Raw genomic sequence first — 25,600 nt, forward strand, 5'->3', positions numbered from 1 at the left:
CGACATTCACATCATAGCCAGGTGTTCGCATAATGGTGTTTCATACACACATGATTTCACTTAAATGTGCAGGGCCTTGAAATGTAGCCCCCATGCCAAATGGGAGTTGCCTATAAAGTGGTACCTCGGGTTACAAACACCTCGGGTTACAGACTCCGCTAACCCGGAAGTAGTACCTCGGGTTAAGAACTTTACCTCAGGATAAGAACAGAAATCATGCACTGGCAGCATGGTGGCAGCGGGAGGCCCCATTAGCTAAAGTGGTACCTCAGGTTAAGAATGGTTTCAGGTTAAGAACGGACCTCCGGAACGAATTAAGTTCGTAACCCGCGGTACCACTGTATTAGTTTCCCCTCATCCAGTGAAGGGGTCTTGTCCAGCATTTTAGACCGAAAAGGAGAAATACCCCACAGGTCTCTTGACTACCAGTATGAAAGGGCGAGGAAGGCAGGTGGTTTTTTTTGAGGTGGATGTTTCCTTTAAGCCTCTAAGTCAAGACTGTTGATCTTCCTTGACACATCACAGCACTCTTGTTTCTCTTTTCTGTGATATCTTGCCTAGTGCCCGATCAGAAATAGAGCTGCCTGACAGCACGCTGCTTTTGATTTTGCCAGGAACAACAAAGAGGTGTCAGCCTCTGAAGGTTTTAAAAATAGAATTGTCTGAAGAAAACAAACACCTCTTTAACAAATCTCTGTCGAAAAGACAAAGGGCACTGTCAGGGAAAGGAGAAAAATGTGCAGGGAAGCCTCAAATGAAACTTACGCCAGGCCTTTCAACAACAGCACTTCAGCTGACTACTGGCATAAAATGCTGCAGAAAGGAGCACCGTTAGACCAGGGCCTCATTCACACCATACATTTAAAGCGCTACAATGCTACTTTAAGCCATGGCTTCCCGCAATGAATTCTGGGAGCTGTGGTTTCTTACAGGTGCTGAGAGCTGTCTGGTGACTCCTGTCTCCCCCTCAGAGAGTTGCAATTTCCACAGTGGTTTAACAATCAATCCCTCTTCACCGGGAACTCTGGGAATTGTAGCTCTGTGAGGGGAAATGGGGCCCTCCAATATATATTATTGTGTACAAATGCTGCCACTTTCAGCATTCATAAGCAGTGAAACAACAAAGATGCCCCTCAAGTTGTTTTTTTTTAAAGGTAGGTGGACAATCTCTCCAGAAAGACAGAATCCCAGTCACTATAAGTTCAATACAGTATTGTATGGGTTCCAGGATCATGACCCCAGTGCCGAGCAGAAGCTTGGATGCTGGCACACAAGAGAGGGAAACAACAGCCGGATGCTGAACACAGATGCTGAGCTGATCAGCAAGGATCACTTTGAGCCAGAGACCTCCAAACTGGGAAACCAGGAGACAGTACCAAACATTGAACCAGATTTCTCTGAGGAAGCAGACCTCTTTGCACTGGGGGGTCTCTTGCTCACCAGCATGTGCAACTTGCAAGTGACTGAGATGTGATGGAATGCCAGAGGACTATGACTTTAAGACTTCCCTCTTTTCAGGAAGGAGGCAGAGCCTTGGAAGGGTAATCCCCACCCCCATAAAAAGGCCTAAATTTGATCTCCATTCAAGCAAACCATGTGGTAGGAGCTGTTCAAGGTCCTGTAAGCCAGCATGATGCTGCCTGACATCCATCTTCTAAGCCACTCTCAGACATCTGTTGTGTCTGCCAGTCAACTCTCAACAGTGGTCAGGGCAGAACATCTAAGGTACACTCTTAAGTTTTCTCCAGGCAACAGTGAGACCCAGAAGGTCTGGTCAGCGTACCAAATGGACTTAATGTGCAGCAGACTCTTCAACAGAGTCTTCAACAATGTGGAATTAGTCCAACTGATGATGCCAGGCCAGGGTTCCCTAAATAAGTTTTTAAAACCCTGGACTAAGTGTTTGCTGTTAAGTTGCCATCTGAATGCCCGGAACTATTTGCATTGTATGTCCTTGTGATGGGTCTGCATGCTCATTTCTGGGACACTGTTAATCCTGCAGATTTTCATTTGTGCCCGAAGAATAATCACGTGAACTACCCAAAACTTGCCTTATGTTGCTGTCTTACAAACATAAGATCACTCCAATAAAAACGTGATTGGTTTCTTATTTTGTATCTTAGAACATTCTAGATAGTGTCACTTGCATTGTTGGCATTAGCGCCGGCACATGATGTTACCTTTACTTTTGATAGCTTAAAAAGGTACAAGCTTTCTTCTAAACTGCATATAGCTTTCCCATTTATCCTCGATTGCTTTGTCAATGTTGTTGTTTTTTAAGTTCCTTGTAAAGATAACAAGCTGTGCATTGTAGAGTGGGAGAGCATTATGGAGATGAGCAGTTATCGCCGAGTTGTGTACACCACTCTGTAATTTGTACCTAACATGATGTGTGCATGTGTTTGGAATAAGTAATTGCAAGGAATCGCAGAGTGGCGCTGATGCAGATCTCGATGCTCAAGCAGCTCTGATAAGCTGAGAGGAGCAAAATGCAAGGGAGACGATCTCTGGTCACCCGGCTCAGTACAATCTCCCTGGCCTGTTTCTCCGTCTCTTTCACAGGCAGACCAAACTAGGCTGATTGAACAGACATAGGATGAAGGACATTACATTCTAAAAGTGGTCCCCACAGATTGTGTACTCACAGAGGGAATACAGATTTACAGCTGACATTCAGGATGGATTCTACTGTTAGACAGACTGAGTCCTCTGCCTCAGGTGGCAGAAGCTGAGGGTGGCAGAAGCAGCCCCCCACCATTCCCACTAAGTCGCTCAACGAGCCTGATATATACCTCCTTAGGCAGCCTTCTGCCCTCAGGTGCAGTGGAGAATGTTGTCCCCTCATCAGTGTTGAAGGAAGATTCAACTGACAGTTCTGGTGGACACTGTGCACATAATGGGAAGGGGCACCATCTGGTCTTTTACTTCAGGCAGCATAATACCTGGGCCAGGTCTGCTTCCAGTGTGGGCGCAGGCACACTGTCCACCTGAATGCAGTGAGCTGCTCTCACAGGAAGGAGGCCTCTCAGCTCTATACCAGTTGCCAGCAATCGCATATGGGCAAAGAGTACTCTTGTGCTCATGTATAGCATGAAGGTTTCCCAATGGGGCATCTCATTGACCATTGTGAGAACAGGATGCTGGACTAGATGGTCCATTGGTCTGATCCAGCAGACTCGTGTTATGTTCTTATGCTTCACTGTTTGTTTCAGAAAAAAATTCTATAACTACACACTTTGAGGATAAAGTCATCGGACTTCTGGTTGACCTGTTACTGCAGTTGCAGGTGATGTGCCCAATATCAGAGTCGATGATGTACTGTGGGATTGGTTTCAGCAGATGCAGTCAGCTGATGTGGACACAGTGCTGGAGGCTACATGCCCAACCACATGCCCTCTTGCTCCCTGTCCCTCCTGGCTAACAGTGGGAGGTTGTCTGGTTGGTTCCAGAGCATGATTAATGCTTCATTGCATGAGAGTGGTCCCTGCTTGCATGAAGTGGTGGCACTGCCAGTTCTGAAGCAACTGGCCCTGGACACCTTGGACTGCAATAACTATTGACTAGTCACAAATACTCCCTTTAGGGTGATGGTGGTGGAGAAAGTTGTAGTGGGGCTGCTGCAGACATTCTTAATTTACATGGATTATTTAGCTCCACTCCGAAGTGGGTTCAGGCCTGGCCATGAGTTGCCACTGAATGGAAGAATGTTTTCAACGGCAACTGTTTTTAGAATGTTTTAACTGGTTTAGAATGTTTTCTTTTTCAACTCTGCGTCTGCCACTCTGCGCTCCTTGCGGGCAGAAGGAAGAGTGGTATATAAAGTGAATCAAGAGTCCTCTCTTAATCAACTTTTTAAATGGTAATTCAGATCACCCCCCAAGGTGTTCCTCTCATAATCTCTTACAGTACAGTATTCTGCACAAAGCCAGTGAGTTGGGGTGGGAAGAGGCAGGACAGCGCACGGTTGTTGATAACAAAATTCAGCCTCCATGGACTTTAAAACGCCTCTAAAGTTATTGATTCATAAACAGGCAACCAAAAAGAAAAAATGAACACACAAATCTAAAACTGAGCAAAGATAGGCACCTGAACCTAGATTTATATTCTTTAGACATGTATTGAGATTATACTTGACATTTAAGGGTTTTAACCTTCTGACCTGAAGCTGACCTAAAGCCAGAAGTTTTCGTCTGGCTTGCTTTGAAAGGCTTAGACAGAATGCTGGAGATTTCTGATGGGCAAACAAAGTGTGGTATCCATTCCAATCAAAGGTTGTTTTATGTTGTGTAGAAGTTGCATCAAGTGGGCACACTCTTACTGTCTGCTGTAGAGATATCATTCTGTTTTGCAAAAGCTGCTATCCTAGGTAGAGATAAGCCCTATTTGTGCACTACTCGTGTGGAGAGCACTCAAAATTTTAAACCAGAGTGGGCCCATGTCCTCATCCCACCTCTGGCATCATCAGATCACCATGCCAGCTCGACACACTGAGCATGGCTGCCTGCAAGGGGAGTCAAATGTGCAAACAACTGCTCGTGAATAGGGGTTCTGCATTATGGTTCAGTCAACAAAGGATGTGTACATTTCCTCCTCAAAGTATTTGCTAATCATTGTTCTTTGAGTTTATTGTTTGCTTCCTGCAAGCTCATAGATATATAATATTAATATGTATCTTGAAAGCTGACTCAGTACTCCAAAAACCAAAATGCAGGCTGATGCTGGGAACATGGAAAGCTGTGCACTTTTCCTGCATTGTAACTTTGTGGATAAAGCTGACAAAGCCTTGGCTGCAATATCTGACCAAGAGAAGGGCCTCTCACAAAGATCTCAAAATGTGGGCAGGTTTGTATGAGGGAATACAGTCTTCCAGATGGACTTCAGCTACATATGACTTTATAGGTGATAACCAGCATTTTGAATTTTGCCCGGAAACAGACTGCTAACCAGTGGGGCTGTTATAGCAAGGGAGTTGCATGATCCCTATAACCAGCCAACAATCTGTATATTATTTTCAACATGATATGCATTTTTCTGCATACTTTCCCTAATGTGCACCCTCTCCTGCACAGCTTCTTGGTCAAGAAATGCATCACAAGATTTGGAATTGAGTTTCAACAGAGAGCTGAATTTCAGTTTACATGTTGTTTTAGGAAGCACCAGGTCGGCTCACATCAAAATGCATACCCAGCTGAGTTTGGAACTTGATCCCTGCTTGATCTCTGCTGAGACCCGAGACAGACGAGAGTCTCAATAAACCTTTAAAAAGTGAGACAAAGTTTCTGGCTGACCACTTGTTCCTTATTTGCATCAACTCTTCGCTTTCCTTTAGCGGGGCTTTGACTTGTTCAGATTGCTCTAAGCACAGCGGTCATGTCAGGTCTGTGTGCTAAAGGGGTCAATCCAGGCTGGCAAAGGAGAGGTGTTGATTGATTCATTATAAATTCCCCCTGTTTATAATGGGATAGTCATTATTCTGAGAGATTGCACTGCTGAGTGCAATAATCATGACCAGTCCAGAGTGCTAGCTGGTTTCGTGACACCTGGGTGAGAACAGTGCAGGCAATTACCAAGTATTATGCTATAAATGTAAAATCTTTGGGCACCAAACCTCCCATGGTGCAGAAGATGTCCTTATATAAATACCTTGTTAGGAGATGTGCAAACTGCAACATTTAATACCCCTAACAGAACAAGTTTTCCACCTTACCTGAAAACTATTTTGCAGAAGTTCCTATCCATGTCCTTACCATTATTTTTGAATCAGAATGAGCAACATATAAGGAAATAGCTCTGTAATGCATCTGCGGATACATAGCCCATTCTACCAAATGTTTACAAAGGAGAATATGGGTTTAACCCTAAGGATTTAGAGCATGCATTCAATGGGATTAACTATAGAACAATTTCTGTGATGGATTTTCACATGATTTGTTCCAGAAAACAGTAGAAGAAAAATATGCACTCTGCAGCTAAAACTTCCATGTTGTCCTGGCAGGGATGGGTGAGTGTGTCTGTTACCAGGTTTTCCCACTTTACCAACACACCTGGAGAAAAATTCACACACCAGCAATTTGGGGAAAGGGTGTATCTATTGAAATATAATGAAACCAATAAGCAAATTAACCAAATCAAAATAACAGAGGGTTAAATTCCCTTATGAGTCATGGGCAGATTGACTGGCTTCACCTATGCTGTTAGAAGAAAGGATTGGCAGGAACCCTTCCTCCTTGCTCCAAACACCCTGGGAATCTGGTCTTGGCATGGACTGTGGCACCACTGTTTTAGCATTCACCGCAGAATGCATGTCAAGAATAAGGGCACCCCTGACGACAAAAGGTGACAGAGTGCCCTTAACCCAACACTGTCTCATTTGATTACTCCCTAACTCTTACCCTGATCTCCCATACTAACCACCAATTGAACAATGCCACTCCAAACAAGACTCCCAGCAGTATGAAGTAGGCAAAAAAGAGGAGGCCAAGGCCAATTGAAGGGGACTGCTGCCAAGATTCCTGCCTAGCCCCTGAACAGGCGATGAGCAGAGCATCTACTGCATAGGGGAGGGTGCAGCAAAGAGAAAACTCAATGTTTAGGGTGTGGAGTTAGCTTAGAAGGCAAGCTCCTCTCCCCTCTCTGATTGGCAGCAGACGGCACCTGATGAAAAAGCCCCAAGGCCAGGTCAAACCAAGTAAGTCTTTTTCTTGGAGGAACACAGATGTGGCAAATCCCACTCCCACACTAATAGGATGCCAAAGGCATTCTCATTCCACTCCACAATCTATGTTTAGTTTGCCACAATTCCTCAGCAGTTCACTTAAAAAAAAAAGAAGTCGTTACAAAAATCTGCCAGCATTTTACCCCCACATTTCTGCTAATGTGCACATTATTGTATTGCAGAAAAATGTTACCCAATATGCCAATTTTTTGCGAGGATTCTCCTCTGATGATATGATGCATTTTTGCACATTACTCCCAGTAATATAGAATATTCCCAGAATTGTGTATGAGTGGGTATGCATGTGTGGGTGTACATGTGCGCACACACACATTTTTCTACACATTGTTTGGAACTGAATCACAACATTTGGAGAAGGGCAAATTTTGAAGATTCACTGTGTTTCAGTTTGTGAAACATTACAGGAAGGGCAAATCTGTTGGGTAACCCACCCACCCCCGCAACCTTAGACTATTTGCCTTAGGAAACAGGTATTAACCTGAATGCACCATTCCTTAGCACTGCAAGCTAATCTTTGCTCCTGACTCCTCTTATTCTCCTGCCTCTCTCCCTCAGCCTTAGATGGATATCTGGCTGCACATTCACCTATTGATCTCTCTCTGCCCCAGAGACCTCTTTGTCACTTCATTGCCTCCCCACCCTGGCTTAATTGCCCTTTCACTGCTCCTTAGAAAAGAGGTTTTTTTTAACTGTTCAGCCTTAGACAACTTTTTAAACATTTCCCACAACTTAACCAATGTCTAATTTGCTGCATGCAAATTACCTGTTGGCGACTGTTAACGACTGCAATTGGTCTTACAGTGCTCAACAGGTTTACTACACCTATCAGCCAATCACCCATTCCCACCACCCTTTGAGTAATACCCCTCCCCACCCTCTCTCTCTCTCTCTCCAAGGGTCTGGTGACTTCTGTATCAGTCAAAACAGATCTTCTTCAGATCTGAAGAAGTGTGCATGCACACAAAAGCTCATACCAATGACAAACTTAGTTGGTCTCTAAGGTGCTACTGGAAGGAATTTTTTTATTTTGTTTTGACTACGGCAAACCATCAGCTACCTACCTATAAGAAATAAAGTATGGGGGAAATAAGGAAAAGGGAAGGAAAGTTTCCTTTTTAAAAAAGGAAAGGCACCACTGAAGATACAGACTTAAATCCCCAGTTTTAAATTTAAGAACACACACTTAATATAGTTATGCATTGGACTGAAGAACTCCCAGTGCCGGTCTGAGAATTTACAGAAATCTGGCTGCATTCACTTAACAATTTAATCCATTCCCCTAAGGTTTACCAAATGGTCCATTTCAAGATTGTATTTGAGCTTTCACAAGATGTAAAAGACAATTCCAGAAAACTAATGGGATCTAGCATACATTCATTTTCATTTCTGTGTAATATGATTCCAGAAAAAAACACGGTACATTTGCAGCCCCCTTAATCTGGAAAATTGTGGGGTGGTAAAGCCACATACAGTTCTTTCCTATTGTTCTCATGGGAGAATCAATGCAGGACCAGAAGCAGATCTGTGTGGGAAGGGTGAGAGAGCAGCAATGTTCTACAGTGATACATTTGGTGTTGCTTTGCATTACACGCATGCAACATGCCAGTATATTGGTAAAAAACATCAACCACCATTCCATAACGCAACAGATGCTGCAGTGTGAAAGGAACATCAGCAAAGTGCTTGCATTATCACCAGGAAAACTGACACAATATTCCCCACATCTGAATGCACCCTCTGTCACAATGGTGCTACTTTTTCTCTCCCCTCACTTCCATTACCATCTCATATATACCAGTGTCAAAACTTATTTCTAGGAAAGCACTAGAAAGGCTGTCTTACCTCGTTTCATGTTGAAAAGCACCTCCCACCCCCTGCCGCTCCTCTCTCATGTCCTCAACTACAAAAACATGTACCGTACATAGATTTGGTACTTCATTTCTCCTTGAGCCCATTTCCCTCCTTCCTCACCTCATAGTCCTTCACCTCATTTGCCAATGCAACCACTTAATCCTGTTGGCTTTCCCCAAGATTTTACTGATAATGTCACACCATTGGATCTAAACTAATAACATCGTGGGCACCTGTGAACAAGCCCACAGCCCCTTTGATTCAGCAATGGGGTGGACAAAGAAGCCAAGAGCCTTCATGGCCAAGAAAGAACAGCAGGAAAGGACAGCTGGGGTTCTCAAACATTTCACTCAATGGGCGCACAGTCTGTGCATGCAATAGCTGGGCTGTACAAATCAACCCTTTCACACAAACATGATCTCGATACGAATCCAAGGCAGACCTTTTAACATCACAGTAATCCAAGTTTATGCACCAACTACCAGTGCTGAAGAAAGTGAAATTGACCAATTCTATGAAGACCTACAACACCTTCTAGAAATGACACCAAAGAAGGATGTTCTTCTCATTACAGGGGATTGGAATGCTAAAGTAGGGAATCAAGAGATAAAAGGAACAACTGGCAAGTTTGGCCTTGGAGTTCAAAATGAAGCAGGGCAAAGGCTAATAGAGTTCTGTCAAGAGAACAAGCTGGTAATCACAAACACTCTCTTCCAACAACACAAGAGAAGACTCTACACATGGATATCACCAAATGGGCAGCATCGAAATCAGATTGATTATATTCTCTGCAGCCAAAGATGGAGAAGCTCTATACAGTCAGCAAAAACAAGACCTGGAGCTGACTGTAACTCAGATCATCAGCTTCTTATAGCAAAATTCCAGCTTAAACTGAAGAAAGTAGGAAAAACCACTGGGCCAGTAAGATACAATCTAAATCAAATCCCTTATGAATACACAGTGGAAGTGAGGAACAGGTTTAAGGATTTAGATTTGGTGGACAGAGTGCCTGAAGAACTATGGATGGAGGCTCGTAACATTATACAGGAGGCAGCAACGAAAACCATCCCAAGGAAAAGGAAATGCAAGAAAGCAAAATGGCTATCCAACGAGGCCTTACAAATAGCGGAGGAGAGGAGGCAAGCAAAATGCAAGAGAGATAGGGAAAGATACAGGAAACTGAATGCAGATTTCCAAAAAACAGCAAGGAGAGACAAGAGGGTCTTCTTAAATGAGCAATGCAAAGAAATAGAGGAAAACAATAGAATGGGGAAAACCAGAGATCTGTTCAAGAAAATTGGAGATATGAAAGGAGCATTTCGTACAAAGATTACCATAATCAAGGACAAAAGTGGTAAGGACCTAACAGAAGCAGAAGACATCAAGAAGAGGTGGCAAGAATACACAGAGGAATTATACCAGAAAGATATGGAGGTCTCGTACACCCCAGGTAGTGTGGTTGCTGACCTTGAGCCAGACATCTTGGAGAGTGAAGTCAAATGGGCCTTAGAAAGCACTGCTAATAACAAGGCCAGTGGAAGTGATGATATTCCAGCTGAACTATTTAAAATCTTAAAAGATGATGCTGTTAAGGTGCTACACCCAATATGCCAGCAAGTTTGGAAAACTCAGCAATGGCCAGAGGATTGGAGAAGATCAGTCTACATCCCAATTCCAAAGAAGGGCAGTGCCAAAGAATGCTCCAACTACCGCACAATTGCGCTCATTTCACACGCTAGCAAGGTTATGCTTAAAATTCTACAAGGCAGGCTTAGGCAGTATGTGGATCGAGAACTCCCAGAAGTGCAAGCTGGATTTCGAAAGGGCAGAGGAACCAGAGACCAAATAGCAAACATGCGCTGGATTATGGAGAAAGCTAGAGAGTTCCAGAAAAACGTCTACTTCTGCTTCATTGACTATGCAAAAGCCTTTGACTGTGTCGACCACAGCAAACTATGGCAAGTTCTTAAAGAAATGGGAGTGCCTGATCACCTCATCTGTCTCCTGAGAAATCTCTATGTGGGACAAGAAGCTACAGTTAGAACTGGATATGGAACAACTGATTGGTTCAAAATTGGGAAAGGAGTACGACAAGGTTGTATATTGTCTCCCTGCTTATTTAACTTATATGCAGAATTCATCATGCGAAAGGCTGGACTAGATGAATCCCAAGCCGGAATTAAGATTGCCGGAAGAAATATCAACAACCTCAGATATGCAGATGACACAACCTTGATGGCAGAAAGTGAGGAGGAATTAAAGAACCTTTTAATGAGGGTGAAAGAGGAGAGCGCAAAATATGGTCTGAAGCTCAACATCAAAAAAACCAAGATCATGGCCACTGGTCCCATCACCTCCTGGCAAATAGAAGGGGAAGAAATGGAGGCAGTGAGAGATTTTACTTTCTTGGGCTCCTTGATCACTGCAGATGGTGACAGCAGTCACGAAATTAAAAGACGCCTGCTTCTTGGGAGAAAAGCAATGACAAACCTAGACAGCATCTTAAAAAGCAGAGACATCACCTTGCCGACAAAGGTCCGTATAGTTAAAGCTATGGTTTTCCCAGTAGTGATGTATGGAAGTGAGAGCTGGACCATAAAGAAGGCTGATCGCCGAAGAATTGATGCTTTTGAATTATGGTGCTGGAGGAGACTCTTGAGAGTCCCATGGACTGCTAGAAGATCAAACCTATCCATTCTTAAGGAAATCAGCCCTGAGTGCTCCCTGGAAGGACAGATCGTGAAGCTGAGGCTCCAATACTTTGGCCACCTCATGAGAAGAGAAGAATCCTTGGAAAAGACCTTGATGCTGGGAAAGATGGAGGGCACAAGGAGAAGGGGACGACAGAGGACAAGATGGTTGGACAGTGTTCTCGAAGCTACGAACATGAGTTTGACCAAACTGCGGGAGGCAGTGCAAGACAGGAGTGCCTGGCGTGCTATGGTCCATGGGGTCACGAAGAGTCGGACACGACTAAACGACTAAACAACAACAACAACAACAAATCAACCCTTTCACACAAACACTTGCACGTGCGTAGAAACAGCTCTCACCTCTGTAAGTGTGAACATGTGAACAAGCCCAGAAAAGCGGGACAGAAGGATACAAATATTCAGAAGGAAGGGTGGGAGTGGGATGTGGCAGCCTTTTTAGCTGCCTCCAATATATTGCTTCCGAAGCAAATACTGGAAATGCAGAGCATTCAGAGCAGCCCTATAAATTTTCATTCCGCCATTCCTTTGTAATAACATCCCTACAAGTATCTGCTCTCGGTGAAGCTACTACGCTTGTCATAGCCAACAAAATACGTTCCACAGTTAATGCAGACATTCACAAACTCTGTTTTGTTCTTTGCAAAGTGCGGTCCATCAAAAACTGTTCCTGTTAAGAGTGAATGTCAGGTACCAATGTCTAAGTATCAGGATGCTTGTCAACTACCAGAAAAGGGGGCGGGCTGAGGCTCTAAGTACAACCACCACCATTCTGGGGAATATCTATCTATCTATATAGTAAGCCTTCGTTTCCAACAGATAAATGTAATCAAGGTTTATATGCTCAGAGAAGCCAACAGGATGGGATTGTTTCACTTGAAAGATCAGAAGAAAATTGTAACTAATGTTGTGGAAAATTACTTTGATATTGCTTTCTCAGTACAGGATTACAATTAGGTTGCAGTGTGAAGCACGGGGAAAGGATAAATGAATGGTAACAAATCAACACAAACAGCCACTGTCAGGAGCACTTTGCTGACGGAAAGTAATGTAAGCATTACTTAAAGTTTTATGACTCTCGTTTTATTCTGGCTTAAGTAGTACATCAAGGGTTTTGTATCGTGGTTGCGTGGGCTAAAAACAATAAAGAACACTTTCTAGAGCAGACAGAGAATGTGAAGGAAGCAGACCATCTTTTATTAACCTTGTTTTATAAGCTGCACGATCCCAAATTAAACTGGACTGAATGCATTAACAATGAGCAATGACTCTCTCCTCCAGAGTATAATTCTGCTCTGCTTTTGAGGAGGTGGGATGCATGGAGAACGTGGACGCATCTAGTTTTGAGGCAGCTGTTCAGGTGCAACCCGGAAGTGGTGCAAATCTGTTCAGCTACAAAGGAGGGATACAAGGGGATAACTGGGTCTCTTCATACACATCAGTCTCCTCTAAACCTATATCACTTGATGGAGAACAATTGTGTGCTTTGGTAGTGCATAAGTGTCAGATCCTACTGTTTCAAGTGTGAAACAGGCTGTGTTGAATTTTTCTGTTCTCATTTTTATGCTGAACAAGGGGCTGCGGACCCTGCTCATTCCATTCACCAACCCTGCCTACTACCTACCAACCCCACTGCCAACCACCTTTCCCTCATGCCTGAGCAACCCCCCTCACTTGACATCTCACCCACCTTCTTGCAAATCCTCTCACCACTTGCCCACCCCTTCCTTCGCAGCTCACTCCAATTCCCAATCACTTTTAAAGGAGGGGGGAGGCACTTCAGACAGTGCTTTTCTGAAGCGCCTTCTCCCTCCATGAAAACTCGCTGCAGGCATATTTAACTGAAGGGGGGGTGAACCTTCCTTCACTTGACAATATGAACATGTCCAACAGACAAATACAGACCTCTTGATCACCAAGAACATTTCTCACCAATGAGAATGATTTTGTCCAAACAAACAATTCAGGTGGGGAGGGGGGGAACATGAGAAGATAATACGTTAAAACCCAAGTCTAACCTGGTGTTTGCTGATGAACAATTTCTTCTGGATCCTGCAGGTGGATGAAGACAACCAGCCCAGCTGCTCCAAACAGCAGGATGAAGGAGAACATGCAGGTCAGCTTCATCATTGACGTCCTCAAATCAATCCAGTTTGGGACCAGGGAAAGAAGAAAATGTGCTCCGTCTCCAAAGCAGAGATTAGGGTCATTCTCTCAGCTGTCTTTCCATTCCAAGGCCACCTGTGGGAGGACAGGAGAAGAGAAGCATACACTCAATAAGACTCTATATCTCTCCTAGCGCCATACCCAAAACCCGTCCTCCAATTTCCCCAATTATTTCTTTCCCTGTTATAAAAGTTTCCATTCTCATGTTGCTTAATTTTTTTCTTTATAATTTTGGTGGATGTAGGGTTGAGTTTGCTTATTTATTTAAACCATTTACAACCTGTCCTTCATTGATACGAATACCATTTTGTTGCAAGGTTGTGCTTTTCTTTTAGTTAAACATTTTTCAAACGTGATGTTGTAGCCCTTGGGCTGAATCAGATTCCCCAGCCCCAGTTTAGACAAAACTAATAAATATTTCATATGCACCTCTAGGCATAGGAAGTTCACATCTGTTCATTGTTGTCCTAGCAGAGGGACAGGATCAGGACTCTCACCTTGCTGAGAATTGCCATATTGGGATTGGAAGCTGATTGCACCCTTTTGGGAACAGGCAACCACAGTCCGCTCCAGAATTTCATGAACTGTTGGGCCCTCGCCATCCTGGTTCCATTGTGTCCCTGGATATGGGTGGATGGATGAATAAAGGACAACAAAGTGCTTTCACTTAGGACAGCCAGCCTCTAAACATGAGGAGGTCAGAGGGAGGAGCACCTGCCTGGGCAAAACATACTACTCATAGGCAACACATCTCAGTTATAATATATAAGAGGACAGACAGGGAGGAGGATCGGAAGAGGGTCTGCTCAAAAGTCTTCCAGACCCAGCAGCAAATAGAATCATAGAATTGTAAAATTCTATGACCCCCTAGGGTAATTTAGTCCTACCCCATGCAATGCAAGAATCACAGCTATTGCCTAACCCCACTCACTTCTAATGCTGGCTATGCAAGCAACTAGTGACATTTTGGAGTTGAGGAGTGGGAATCCCGAGGCTCGTTTTGAACAGCAATAAAAAGGGAGAGCTGCAGGAGGAATTTGCAGCTTTTTTGTACTCAATATTATACTCACAATAAAACAAAATATCTTCATTTATTGCTCTTGTTTGTCAACATTAAACAATGCACTATTCATTTGGGGGCATAGTTCAGAATAGATGTTATCAGAATGTTATTTCATTGTATGTTGTCTGTGCTTACTGGAAATTTAACTTGCAGTAGTAGCTTCCAGGGTTTGAGGGTTGAGTTTGCATTTATTATAGGAAAATAAGAATGGTACATATTGGGACATTTCCATGCTTGAAAAACCTTTTGGGCACAAACAAATACTAGAACCATTCTAGGGCATATCTGAATTGCAAATGTTTCCAAAACTGTTCTTGGAATTATGAGAGTTTGTTTCCAGAGTCCACAAATTATGGTTAAGGTGGGTCACTGAGGCCTGCAGTTGTGGCTTTCAAACTGTGTTCTGGGGAGCCCTGAGTTAGTCGGGACTCTCAGCAACATTCTTCAGTTGAGAAGAGAAGTGAAATGGCAATTTCGGAAGTGCAGGATCCCTTTATGATGGCCACAGCCATGCCTGCTCACAGCCACACTCCTCCCAACATCATACAACTTTTTAAGATTTTGCAATAATCTTTTAATTATATAATAATTAGGGGTGCATTCCAATGGTCAGTACAGATCTCTGGGTGATGCATTTCAGCTAGGTCTACTATTTTCTGTGCACTTACGTGGGCAAACGATTTGGAGTGGTACACTACCTTCTTTCTGTGTAACTTGTGTTTTCTGTGAAGTTCCATTGTACATAACAGAACGCGCACCCTATTCTCTTGAAACCAAAGTCCCTTGTGTTTTCAGTGTTCCAAAGGGCTTAGCCGTGGTGTCAAAATGAGACAAAGTAAGCCTGCCCAGTGACCCAGGTGAACAAGCAGTGTACTACAAAAAAATGCCTCTGACTATTCCATGTAATATTTGTGTTAAGCAGTTGAAGAAGGCAAGAGGGCCATGCACACCTTTTGCCCCCAAGCTTACATAACCCGTAGATGTCACAACTAAAAATAATAAAGATTACTGTGGCACCCAAACCTGCAATCTATGATGTGAAAAAATAATTGTTCATGTTGCACCCTTTCATGGTCTCCCCACAAAAACAGATTGATATGCTTAGCAGAGAAGCCAGGAGCCAGCATCCCTGCCCCTAGTCACCATAAGAGCATAAGAAGAATATCCTGCTGGATCAGACAGTGGTTCATCTAATCCAACATCCTTTTCTCTCAGAGGTCAGCCAGATTCCTGTGGAAAGAACACAAGCAGGACCCGAGCTCAACAGTTCTCTTCACAATGGCATTCAACGGCACATTGCCTCCAACAGCAGAGGCAAAGCATGAGCATTGTGGCTAGCCTTAATCTCCGTGAATGTGCCTAATCCTCTTTTAATGCCATCCAAATTTGTCACCATCACTGCAACTTTCTGAAGCAACTTTGCCCCACCCAGAGTAAATAATTACATTAATTCGTGGACCTCAATCTTAGTCCCCGGACGTTGTTGCGCAACTCTTTCCTAAATTTAAACATGTGCACAACATGTATAGAAGAGGGCTGAGACATCTAAAGCGCAGCATAGTTTAAAAACATTCTCAATCCCATCCTTTGGAACGGAACAGCAGATTGCTTGTTCGAGGAGATTCACCGCTGGCTCATCCCCTTCCAAGTGGACCTGCAATGCTATGACAGCATCTTCAAAGCACTGCAACCAAGTACAAAGGCAGGTCTCAAATTGTGACACCCCCAGGGATGGAGGAAGGGGGGCGGTGGGGGTGGTCAGCCCCAGGTATCACCACTGAGGGGGGTGACAAAATGCCGGAAGGCACTCACTGCAGTGCGCCCAAGCCATGCGTCTCTCCTGGGAGTGACGCAGTGACTTGGGCACCCGCAGGCTCTGCGCTGCCTCAAACGGTCTGCCTGCTGCCTCCCCCTCAGCTATAGGGTGGCTGAGTGGGAGGAGGCAGGCAGACTCCTCTGAGGCCCCACGGGGTATCCTGCCCTGGCTGGCCCGCCCCTTAGCGCAGGGTGCATGCGCTGCCCCAGGCGCCCGATTGGCTTGCTCCGCCTCTGGACACCCCCCCCCAAAAAAAACCCGCCCCCTTGCACTATCCTGAAGAAAATACAGATGAGGAGGAAACATAGGCTGCTCCAAGCCGATTTAACCCTATATATCCAATTGGATATATCCCTATATTCCTTTGCACTATGTCATCCTACCTCAAGAGAGGAAGTGGGATGTGCACAGAGGGAAGGCAACAGCTTTCCCAAGCTTCAAGAAAGCAACACGATAGGCACCAGTAGGAAAAGTACAATTCCTTGCATTATTTTAGCAACTTTCATACCCAAGTGCACCAAGGCTGCTTTCACCCAATACTAGTCCTCTTAATCTTTAAAGTCATGGTGAGTAATTTGCCTGTCACTGAAACAGCACAAACACTCTCTCCCTAATGACTGAGAGCTCCATCTGTTTTGTCAAGGTGATTTTCAATTCGCATGCATTATTCTGAGATGAGCTATCCCCCGCTAATCTTCATTTGAGCTGTTAACGTGAAACCTCCAATTAAAAAGAGCTCTGGAAAACACACTCTGCCTTTCACACATCAGCCACCCACGAGTTAATAAGGAACAGAGACAGCGACTGGCAGTCTGAAGCACGAATAATTGTATACTTCTTCCTGCTTGAGTAACAGTTAGTGGAATAACTGTACATATGTTACAGACAGACCGTCAGGTATATAGCCAGTGTAGCATAGTGGTTAGAGTGCTGGACTAGGACTTGGGAGACCAGGGTTCAAATCCCCACTCAGCCCTGAAGCTCACTGGGTGACCTTGCAAGTCAATCATTGCCTCTTAACCTAACCTCCCTCACAGGGTTGTTGTGGGGATTAAATGCGGAGGGGAAGAAGCATCCATGCCACACTGAGCTCCTTGGAGAAAAAAGTGGGCTAATAAAGGCAATAAAGAAATAATAAAAGAAATAGATATGGCATTGCCCCTAACAAACCATGATACTAAGGTCTCTAAAGCATGAAGCGAATGTACGGTACCCAGTATATTATATCATATATGAAGCCACATCAAATTCTCTTCTTGGGGGCTGGGCTATTGGCTGCAATTGGCTTTGTGAAAAGAGCTGCATTATGGAATCCTCCTTATGGACCAGGTAAAGGTAAAGGGACCCCTGACCGTTAGGTCCAGTCATGGACGACTCTGGGCTTGTGGCACTCATCTTGCTTTACTGGCCAAGGGAGCTGGCGTGCAGCTTCTGAGTCATGTGGCCAGCATGACTAAGCTGCTTCTGGCGAACCAGAGCAGCACACGGAAACGCCATTTACCTTCCCGCCGGAGTGGTACCTATTTATAAACTTGCACTTCGTGCTTTCGAACTGCTAGGTGGTCAGGAGCAGGGACCAAGCAATGGGAGCTCACCCCGTTGCGGGGAATCGAACCGCCAACCTTCTGATCGGCAAGCCCTAGGCTCTGTGGTTTAACCCACAGCGCCACCCACGTCCCTCCTTATGGACCAACCCACCTACTTTTGCATATATATTTTTGTCATCAGTAGTTGTACACCACTCCCCACGAAAGATGATTAGAATCTAACAAGGCCTAGAAGGGATTACAGTCTTTGGAGGCCATTTTCACACCACACGCCCATTGAAACGGAAAAAAAGACCAAGTCCTAGCCATTACACATCCTAATTATGGATTTCAACAGGGTATAACTATGACTAACTGTCTTCCGATTGGGTCCACCTTTGCCTTTGCCCTATCACAAACCAACCAGCAACATCCCTTGAAAGCAGAGCAGGGGCGTCATTGTGGGGGGGGGAGAGGAACTTGCCCTCCCCCAGCACATCGTGCAGTGCCGATCCCCTCAAATCATGGGGGCAAGCTGGCATGCCTGAAGCAGAGTGTGAGGAAATAGCCCCAGATATAAAACTTCTGAAGTTTGAAGCACTAGTGAAAGTTGCAGAATCTTAACCTTTGAAGTACCCATTCTCCTCATGCATTTTCAAGCAAAGGCTCATCTCTGTAAAGAATTTTTCCATAATTGCAAATTGAAAAATCCCCATCTGAAAACTCTAATGCAATTTCTGTTGTCAGGGACGTGAAAGGTCTCACTCCCCTTGGTACTCCAGAGTTAACCTTTGCTAATGTGTGCATAACCTTCTGCCTTCGTAAGCAGCTGAAGGTTTGGCAGACCCTCGCACGCTGGCGCTGCAGAAATATTATTTGTATGAAGCTCTTGAGTTCCACTTTGCAGATCTTAATAAAATAGTTACTGACCTTTTTAGCTCATGTATAATTAAAGCAGGGCCTAACATTTTGCAAATAAATAAAAGATAACAATTTTCTTCTACAGATCAATGGCATCTTCTGTATTTATTTTTTTATAGAAACATTTGAAAGTTAAATTATGGTGCCTTTAAGTATAATAAGAGGATTTATTGTGTTGGCAACCGCTGGCTGGTCTTTGCACATTTTTTCAGTTGTATACTGCACTCTAAAAATGCAAAACAATTATTAATATTGATCGAGACTAAAACAATATTGGATCTCAATACATCCCTACTTCTTTTATGAATTACTTTGCATTGCCAAGGTGATTATGATGAAAGACTTGTTGCACACTCAATTTCCCCTGGTGGGGAGCTGCTGCTTATTGGCTGTACTGATAATAATAGGCCCATAGAATTATTATTATTTAAACACACACACATTTTTAAAGTTCTGAGATGACTTGAGACAATTATCTCAGAAACTCCAGCTGGTGCAAAATGAAGTGACCAGATTATGAACTGTGGTTCCACTTAGATATCACAACCCTTGTTTTCAAAGAGTTGCACTGATTTGAAAGCCCCATACAACTCAGACCCCAAATACCTGAAAGATCTCCTCCTTCGCTATATACATTCTTGGGTGCTGAGATTGGCAGAGGGGCCCTCTTGCTAGTTCATTTACCCTCAGAGGAGCATTCTGGGTGCAAAGACTTCCAAAAGACAGACAGCTTTGACCAGGTATCTGAAACTCAGAAGGGACTGGGCATGTACATTGGGGTAAATGCCAAACCAGTGGGGCCGAGGTGAGCTTGTCGTGTGTTGGTGTAGCAAGGAGGAATAACTCCTTCCAATCTTTGCTGCAGGGCACTTTCATCACCTCATGAGTTGGGAAGGAGATGATTCCCCTCTAAGTAGGGAACTTTCCTGCTTGGACTTTGTTTGGTTTGGTTTGGTTGAATTGGAACAAGTTGGGTTCATTGGCTTTATCTGCAGATCCTCAATTTCCCCTTAATGTTATATATAATAAAAAACCCTTTCCCCAACTTAAAGCACTGTCTCAAGTCTTCCTTGGGATGGGTGCAATCACAAAAGGTCATGGCATTTTGGTTTGGGTATAGTTTCAGTAAGTGCATATTAGGTAGGCTCACATTAACATGTGAATTGAACTGAATTCCCTTCCCCCCCTATCACTATGCACAATGTGTTACTGCTCTTCCAAGCTTACACAGCAACTGCAGGTTTTCTCTACCCAGCAAACACTACATCTGGTTGCCAGTTGTTTCCTAGGCTGCCTGAGGCTCTGGTCCTGCTTCTCATGGGAGGTGCCTGTGCTTAGTCCTAATGGCAAGATGCATGAGAGTTTCAGCTATTAGGTAGTGAATGTCTCCACCAAGAGTGCATACAGATATGGGGAATATTGCATTAGTTTTCCTGATTATTATGCTTCTGTCCTATTTTCTAACACCAAAAGAACCTACGTCAAGTACAGTTCAAGCATAAACCACAAAAAAATGCAACCTGCTGAGAAAATTACAATGTCTAATTTATCTCCACAGAGGGGTAAACAATGTAGTAAATAGCAGTGGCACTCAACCGCTCTGTCATGTAAGTCCAAATAAAGTATTACAACGCAGTGTCCTGGAATACCATTGTAAAATAAGAATAGAAAGCAGTGTTGGATTTCATTACGTTGAAGAAAGGATGTTCCTCACCAAATTATGAAGGGGTTTACAACCTCAGAAATACTTGAGGTATTCCTGGTTATAATCTTATGTTGGCCTCAAGCGGCTGAAGAAGCCAAAAGGCGAAACAGGTTGTTTTTATTCCGGAAAACCTTGTTCCAGCTTGCATCTACTTATGGACTTCGCACTTCATAGGATCCACATATATTGGGTCCTGTTTGAACATTTGTTGTAATACTTTATTTGGACTTACATGACAGAGCGGTTGAGTGCCACTGCTATTTACTACATTGTTTACCCCTACGTGGAGATAAATTAGATGTTGTAATTTTCTCAGCAGGTTGCGTTTTTTGTGGTTTATGCTTGCTCTGTCCTATTTTCTAACATCATTTTCACACTGGGTTGTGTTACGGAACCATGACTTTTTGATTGATAGGTAAATAAATTTAGTAAGTAAGTAAATTTGCTGTCACTGGAAGCTGGCTTATACAGACTCAGACCTTTGGTTCATCTATCCCACTATTGTAAAGTGGTTCTCCAAGGTTTCATGCAACATTATTGTGCTGTGAGGTGCTTCTGATTCGACAGCTCACTTGGCACCAACCAAAATCTGAATGTAAGCTGAGCTCGCGTGACTTTATCATGCTTACATCACATATGCTGGAAAGTTCCCAGGAGAGGCTAAATTTAAACCTTTCAGTGCATTATTCTATAATTAACAAGTGATCTACAGCCATAGGTTATTTTTAAAATCAATGCAGCAGTCTCAGTTCTTCCCACCACTCAGATCAAACTTCTGCTTCCCATGAATCATAGGAAGGCGACTGCTGCTGGCTTCGGTAATAAGGAATTCAAAATTATTTCAGCTGCACTCTGTTGCCGATTGTGCTCAGTCAAAAGGAGTGAGACATACACCGCTCAAAAAAGGAGACTGACCCTACCATTAGGGAGAGTGAGACAGATTCTGATTTGGGGTGCCAAGAACAGTTAGCTACAGTCATACCTCGGTTTAAGTACGCCTCGGTTTGAGTATTTTCAGTTTAAGTACTCCGCGGACCCGTCTGGAACGGATTAATCCACTTTCCATTACTTTCAATGGGAAAGTTCGCATCAGGTTAAGCACGCTTCAGGTTAAGTACGGACTTCCAGAACCAATTACACTTATACCTCAGGTTAAGTACGCTTCAGGCTGAGTACTCCGCGGACCCGTCTAGAACAGATGAATCCACTTTCCATTACTTTCAATGGGAAAGTTCGCTTCAGGTTAAGTACGCTTCAGTTTAAGTACACCACGGACCGTCTGGAACGGATTGATCCACTTTCCATTACTTTCAATGGGAAAGTTCACTTCAGGTTAAGTACGCTTCAGGTTAAGTACAGACTTCTGGAACTAATTGTGTTTGTAAACCGAGGTACCACTGTATTTAGTTTATTACTATTGCATTTTCTCAGCTCAGGAGAGGCACTTGTGGGATTTTCTGTCTCAGATGCCAAAGCAACTTGGCTGGCCTTGGATACCTTGGTGTGTTTAGAGGGATAGGTTGCAGGTGTCATTTTCTGCTCAGAAAAATGCCTGAGGTCAGCCTTGGACAAAAAAAATATATGTTAGAATTAACTGCCATCCCATCTTTCCTGGCAATTTTTCCAAGGACTGGTGTAAAAGTTTCAGGAAGCTGACTTGGATACTCCATAGAGTCCAAGCTAGCCTGAGGATAGTCTGGGGCAGAGCACTGTGTGTGTCTTTTGGAGGGAAAATGTTTGAACCCTAACTATGACCCCTGAGGCTGAAAGCAGAATATACTACCCTTAGAGCAGAATATACTGCCCTGAGATCCCGGGTATAGGGCGGCATATAAATTTAATAAATAATAATATGAAGAAACCACCTGCTGGATCAGACCAAGAGGTGTGGTTTTACCACAATGCACACCCAAGATTTTTGTACCATTGTATTACCTAATGCAGCATGGATAAACACAAGAATATGACATTTCATAGAATCACAGAGTTGGAAGGGACTGTGAGGGTCATCTAGTCCAACCCCCTGTAATGCAGGAATCTCTGAAGAAGTTTTGTAAATAAAAGCCATTTAAACTTACTAAATTATGTGGTCTGTTCACTGCTAGGGAAGGAGAGTGGGGGAAAGCTCGGGAAGTGTTTTTAAATGGGATACTTTAAAAGGGTCTAATAACCTGTGTTCCCCATGTTTCACTGTGCCACTGGCTCTTGTGCCTTTTTAAATTTCTGCTGGAGCTCTCTTACTGAGAAGAGCATTATTTAGCCCCATGTTTCTGGAAATAGGTGTCCAACACATTCTTTTCAAACTACCAAATGGGGGTTAATTTGGACTAATATCTATACTAATTCCCCCTGCAGAAGCAGCCTAGAATAGCATGAGCTTTTTTTTTTTTTTTTTTTGCTGCTGCTGCTACTGCTGCATCAGTGTTGACTCATGTTAAGGTTTTGGTCTACTAAGACACCTGGATACTTTTAACATTTTAACATGTACTATTGGCAAGCCAGGTGTCCCTCATCTTATAACTGTGCACCTGATTATTCCCACCTAAGGGTAGAACCTTACAAGTGTCCCTATTGAAATTCATTTTGTTAGTTTTGACCCAGTTTTCCCACCTGTTAAGGTAACCTTGAATCCTGATTCTTTCGTCTGTTGTATTAGCTGCTCCCCACAGTTTGGTATCATCTGAAAATTTGATGGGCGGTCCCTCAATTCCTTTGCCCAAGTTATTTATATATATATATTTTGGGGGGGAAAGATGAACAGAAAGTGAAGTCAGGGAGGGTGGTGCATTGATCAAGCACCCTCTAAAATTTGCAGGTGGCATTGCCATCTCCCCCCAAAGAAGGGGACCTCAAAAAGGATGTTACAGAGCTGGGAAAAGGTTCAATAAAGGGCAACCAAGATAATCAATGGGATGGAGAGACACGTCTATCAATGGGTACTAGCCATGAAGGCCATGTTCAGGGGCAGGGGCAGGGAATCACAGGTGGAGAGTGTGCTGTTGTGCTTCTGTCCAGCTTGCAGGCTTTCCGCAAGTATCTGGCTGGAGGAGGCTAGACTAGATATGCCATTTGCCTGATCCAGTAGGTTTAGTTTCTTATGACCTGACTTGGAGCTCTCAGCATTTCTCTGCTCCCCGGGGCTCTGCAGCTGCAGAAGAATCCAGGCACACCCTCAATGCCTGCTCCTGTAGGAAGCTTGGCTGCTCCACTCATCTGTCAGTTTTCTCTGTTTATCAGCCTTTGATAATGCATTGTGAAGTGGTCCAACCTGGATATCCAGCAGTTGGGCATTGTGAGTTGCTGCACATTGTTTAATGCCACAAATCAGAGATGCTATGAAAGGAACTCCTGTGGCTGCAGATAGCAGTGTGCCAGCTGAGTACCCTTTTTCAGAGGGTAACAATGACTGGAGTCAGGCATGCACCCTGGGGTGGAAATTGCAGCTTTATCCTGAAGATAGCTTCCTGCATACATCAGGGAGTGGCTGGAGAATTGTGCTGAGATTCCACCACATAACTAGGTATAATATTCCTACTGAGCACAGCAGGCAGGTAGGGGGGTGTGTGTGTTTTGCTTTTGAATCGGACCCTCTATTTATCCATCTTTGCAACTGTGCTTGAAAACCTTTCCCCGAGTGTGATCTTCAAAAGGCATTTCTATGCAGCTAATATATAGAGAACTCTTGCACACACACACCATGCAGCAGAGGCAAGGGTTGAAACGATTCCTTCAAGAATAAACTGCAGCTACAGGTGACCCCTCCTGTATAGGAAGCGTCAACACATAGAGAGGGAAGAGAGAAAGAGAGCCAGGAGGAAGGCATCATACCCCCAATTTCCAAACAGGAGGCTTTCTCAACTGAGAGCTCAGAGCAAACCAGGATGTTATGCATTCAGAAGATCAACACATTAGATTGCATCCACAAAACCACAGTAACTAATGCACCTAAGAAGGCGGTGGACTCTCCTCTGTTGGAGGTTTTAAACAAAGGTTGGAAGGCCATCTACCAGGAATTCTTTAGCTGTGGTTCCAGTATTGCAGGGGATTGAACTGGATGACCCTTGGGACCCTTTCCAACTCTACAATTCTATGACCTTATAGCCCCAGGGCCAATATCAAGATGAAGGTCCACCAGGCTTGTGTGTTGAGTACTCTGCTTTATGGAAGCGAGTCATAGGCAACTTACACCCACCAGGAGCTTCCATATACACTGTGTCAGAAAGATTTTGGGCATTGCATGGCAAGACAGAGTCTCAAACAAAAATATGCTCTCCCAAGCCGACATTCCCAGCATGCCTGCACTTCTGTCTCAGTGATCTCTACATTAGCTTGGCCGTGCACACAGAAGGGAAGATGGCAGGATCCCCAAGGATGTGCTCTCCTTGGAGATGGCTTCAGGCACTAGGCATGTTGGCAGACCAGCTCTGCATTACAAAGATGTCTGCAAATGTGACATAAAGGCTGACAATATTAACCCCATCATGTGGGAACGCCTTACAGATGATCACAGTGCCTGAAGGTCATGTATGCACAGCAGTGACCACAGGAAGAATGACTGCTGGGAGGAGTGCAGAGAGAAGAAATGCTACGATGCACCTGTAATAGCAAAACCGTACACCTTCATCTGCCCCAGCTGCAATAAAACTTGTCTCTCCTGTATCAGTCTCTGCACCTGGTGCACACACCTTAATTCTCCAATGGTTTTACTTTACCCCAAAAGGCACACTCTTCCATTGCCTCCTGAGACAGACAGGAACCACCCTTGCTCACAATTATGTATATCAGTGATGGCTAAGCCTCAGCCTGGGGCGGGGGGGGGCGGTTCAGATCACCCCATCACCAAATTCCCTACCTCCTCAAGATCTTGCCAATAGTGGCAGAAACGAGGTGTGTGGAGAGGTTTAAATTTCCCTTCATCATCGAATGGACCATTTGGTGAGCAGGAAGGGGTAGCATTAAACAGAACATGGGTGGGTGGGGGGGAATGAACAACCCCTTGTTCCTCCCAATCCAGTCAGGCTCCTGATCTGGATTAGAGGGTTCTGTGCTGGCCATTTTCTTTTCAATAATATTTCTAATTGTGTGAATGGGGTGGTGTCAGGGTT

The 25,600-nt window shown here is 44.1% G+C and overlaps 1 protein-coding gene across 1 annotated transcript in view; it reads right to left on the minus strand.

Annotated features, from left to right (window-relative positions):
* Window positions 1–25,600, minus strand: part of CHST8 (carbohydrate sulfotransferase 8) — a 251,442-nt gene that overhangs the window by 175,723 nt on the left and 50,119 nt on the right. Inside the window, exon 2 of the mRNA XM_088672125.1 lies at window positions 13,317–13,539. Within this exon, the coding sequence (XP_088528251.1) occupies window positions 13,317–13,428 (112 nt within the window). The 5' untranslated portion in view covers window positions 13,429–13,539. The remainder of the gene's footprint in view (window positions 1–13,316; window positions 13,540–25,600) is intronic.

Source organism: Zootoca vivipara, chromosome 6 (genome assembly GCF_965207765.1).
Source record: "Zootoca vivipara chromosome 6, rZooViv2.hap1.1, whole genome shotgun sequence".
Classification (NCBI taxonomy): Eukaryota; Metazoa; Chordata; class Lepidosauria; order Squamata; family Lacertidae; genus Zootoca; species Zootoca vivipara.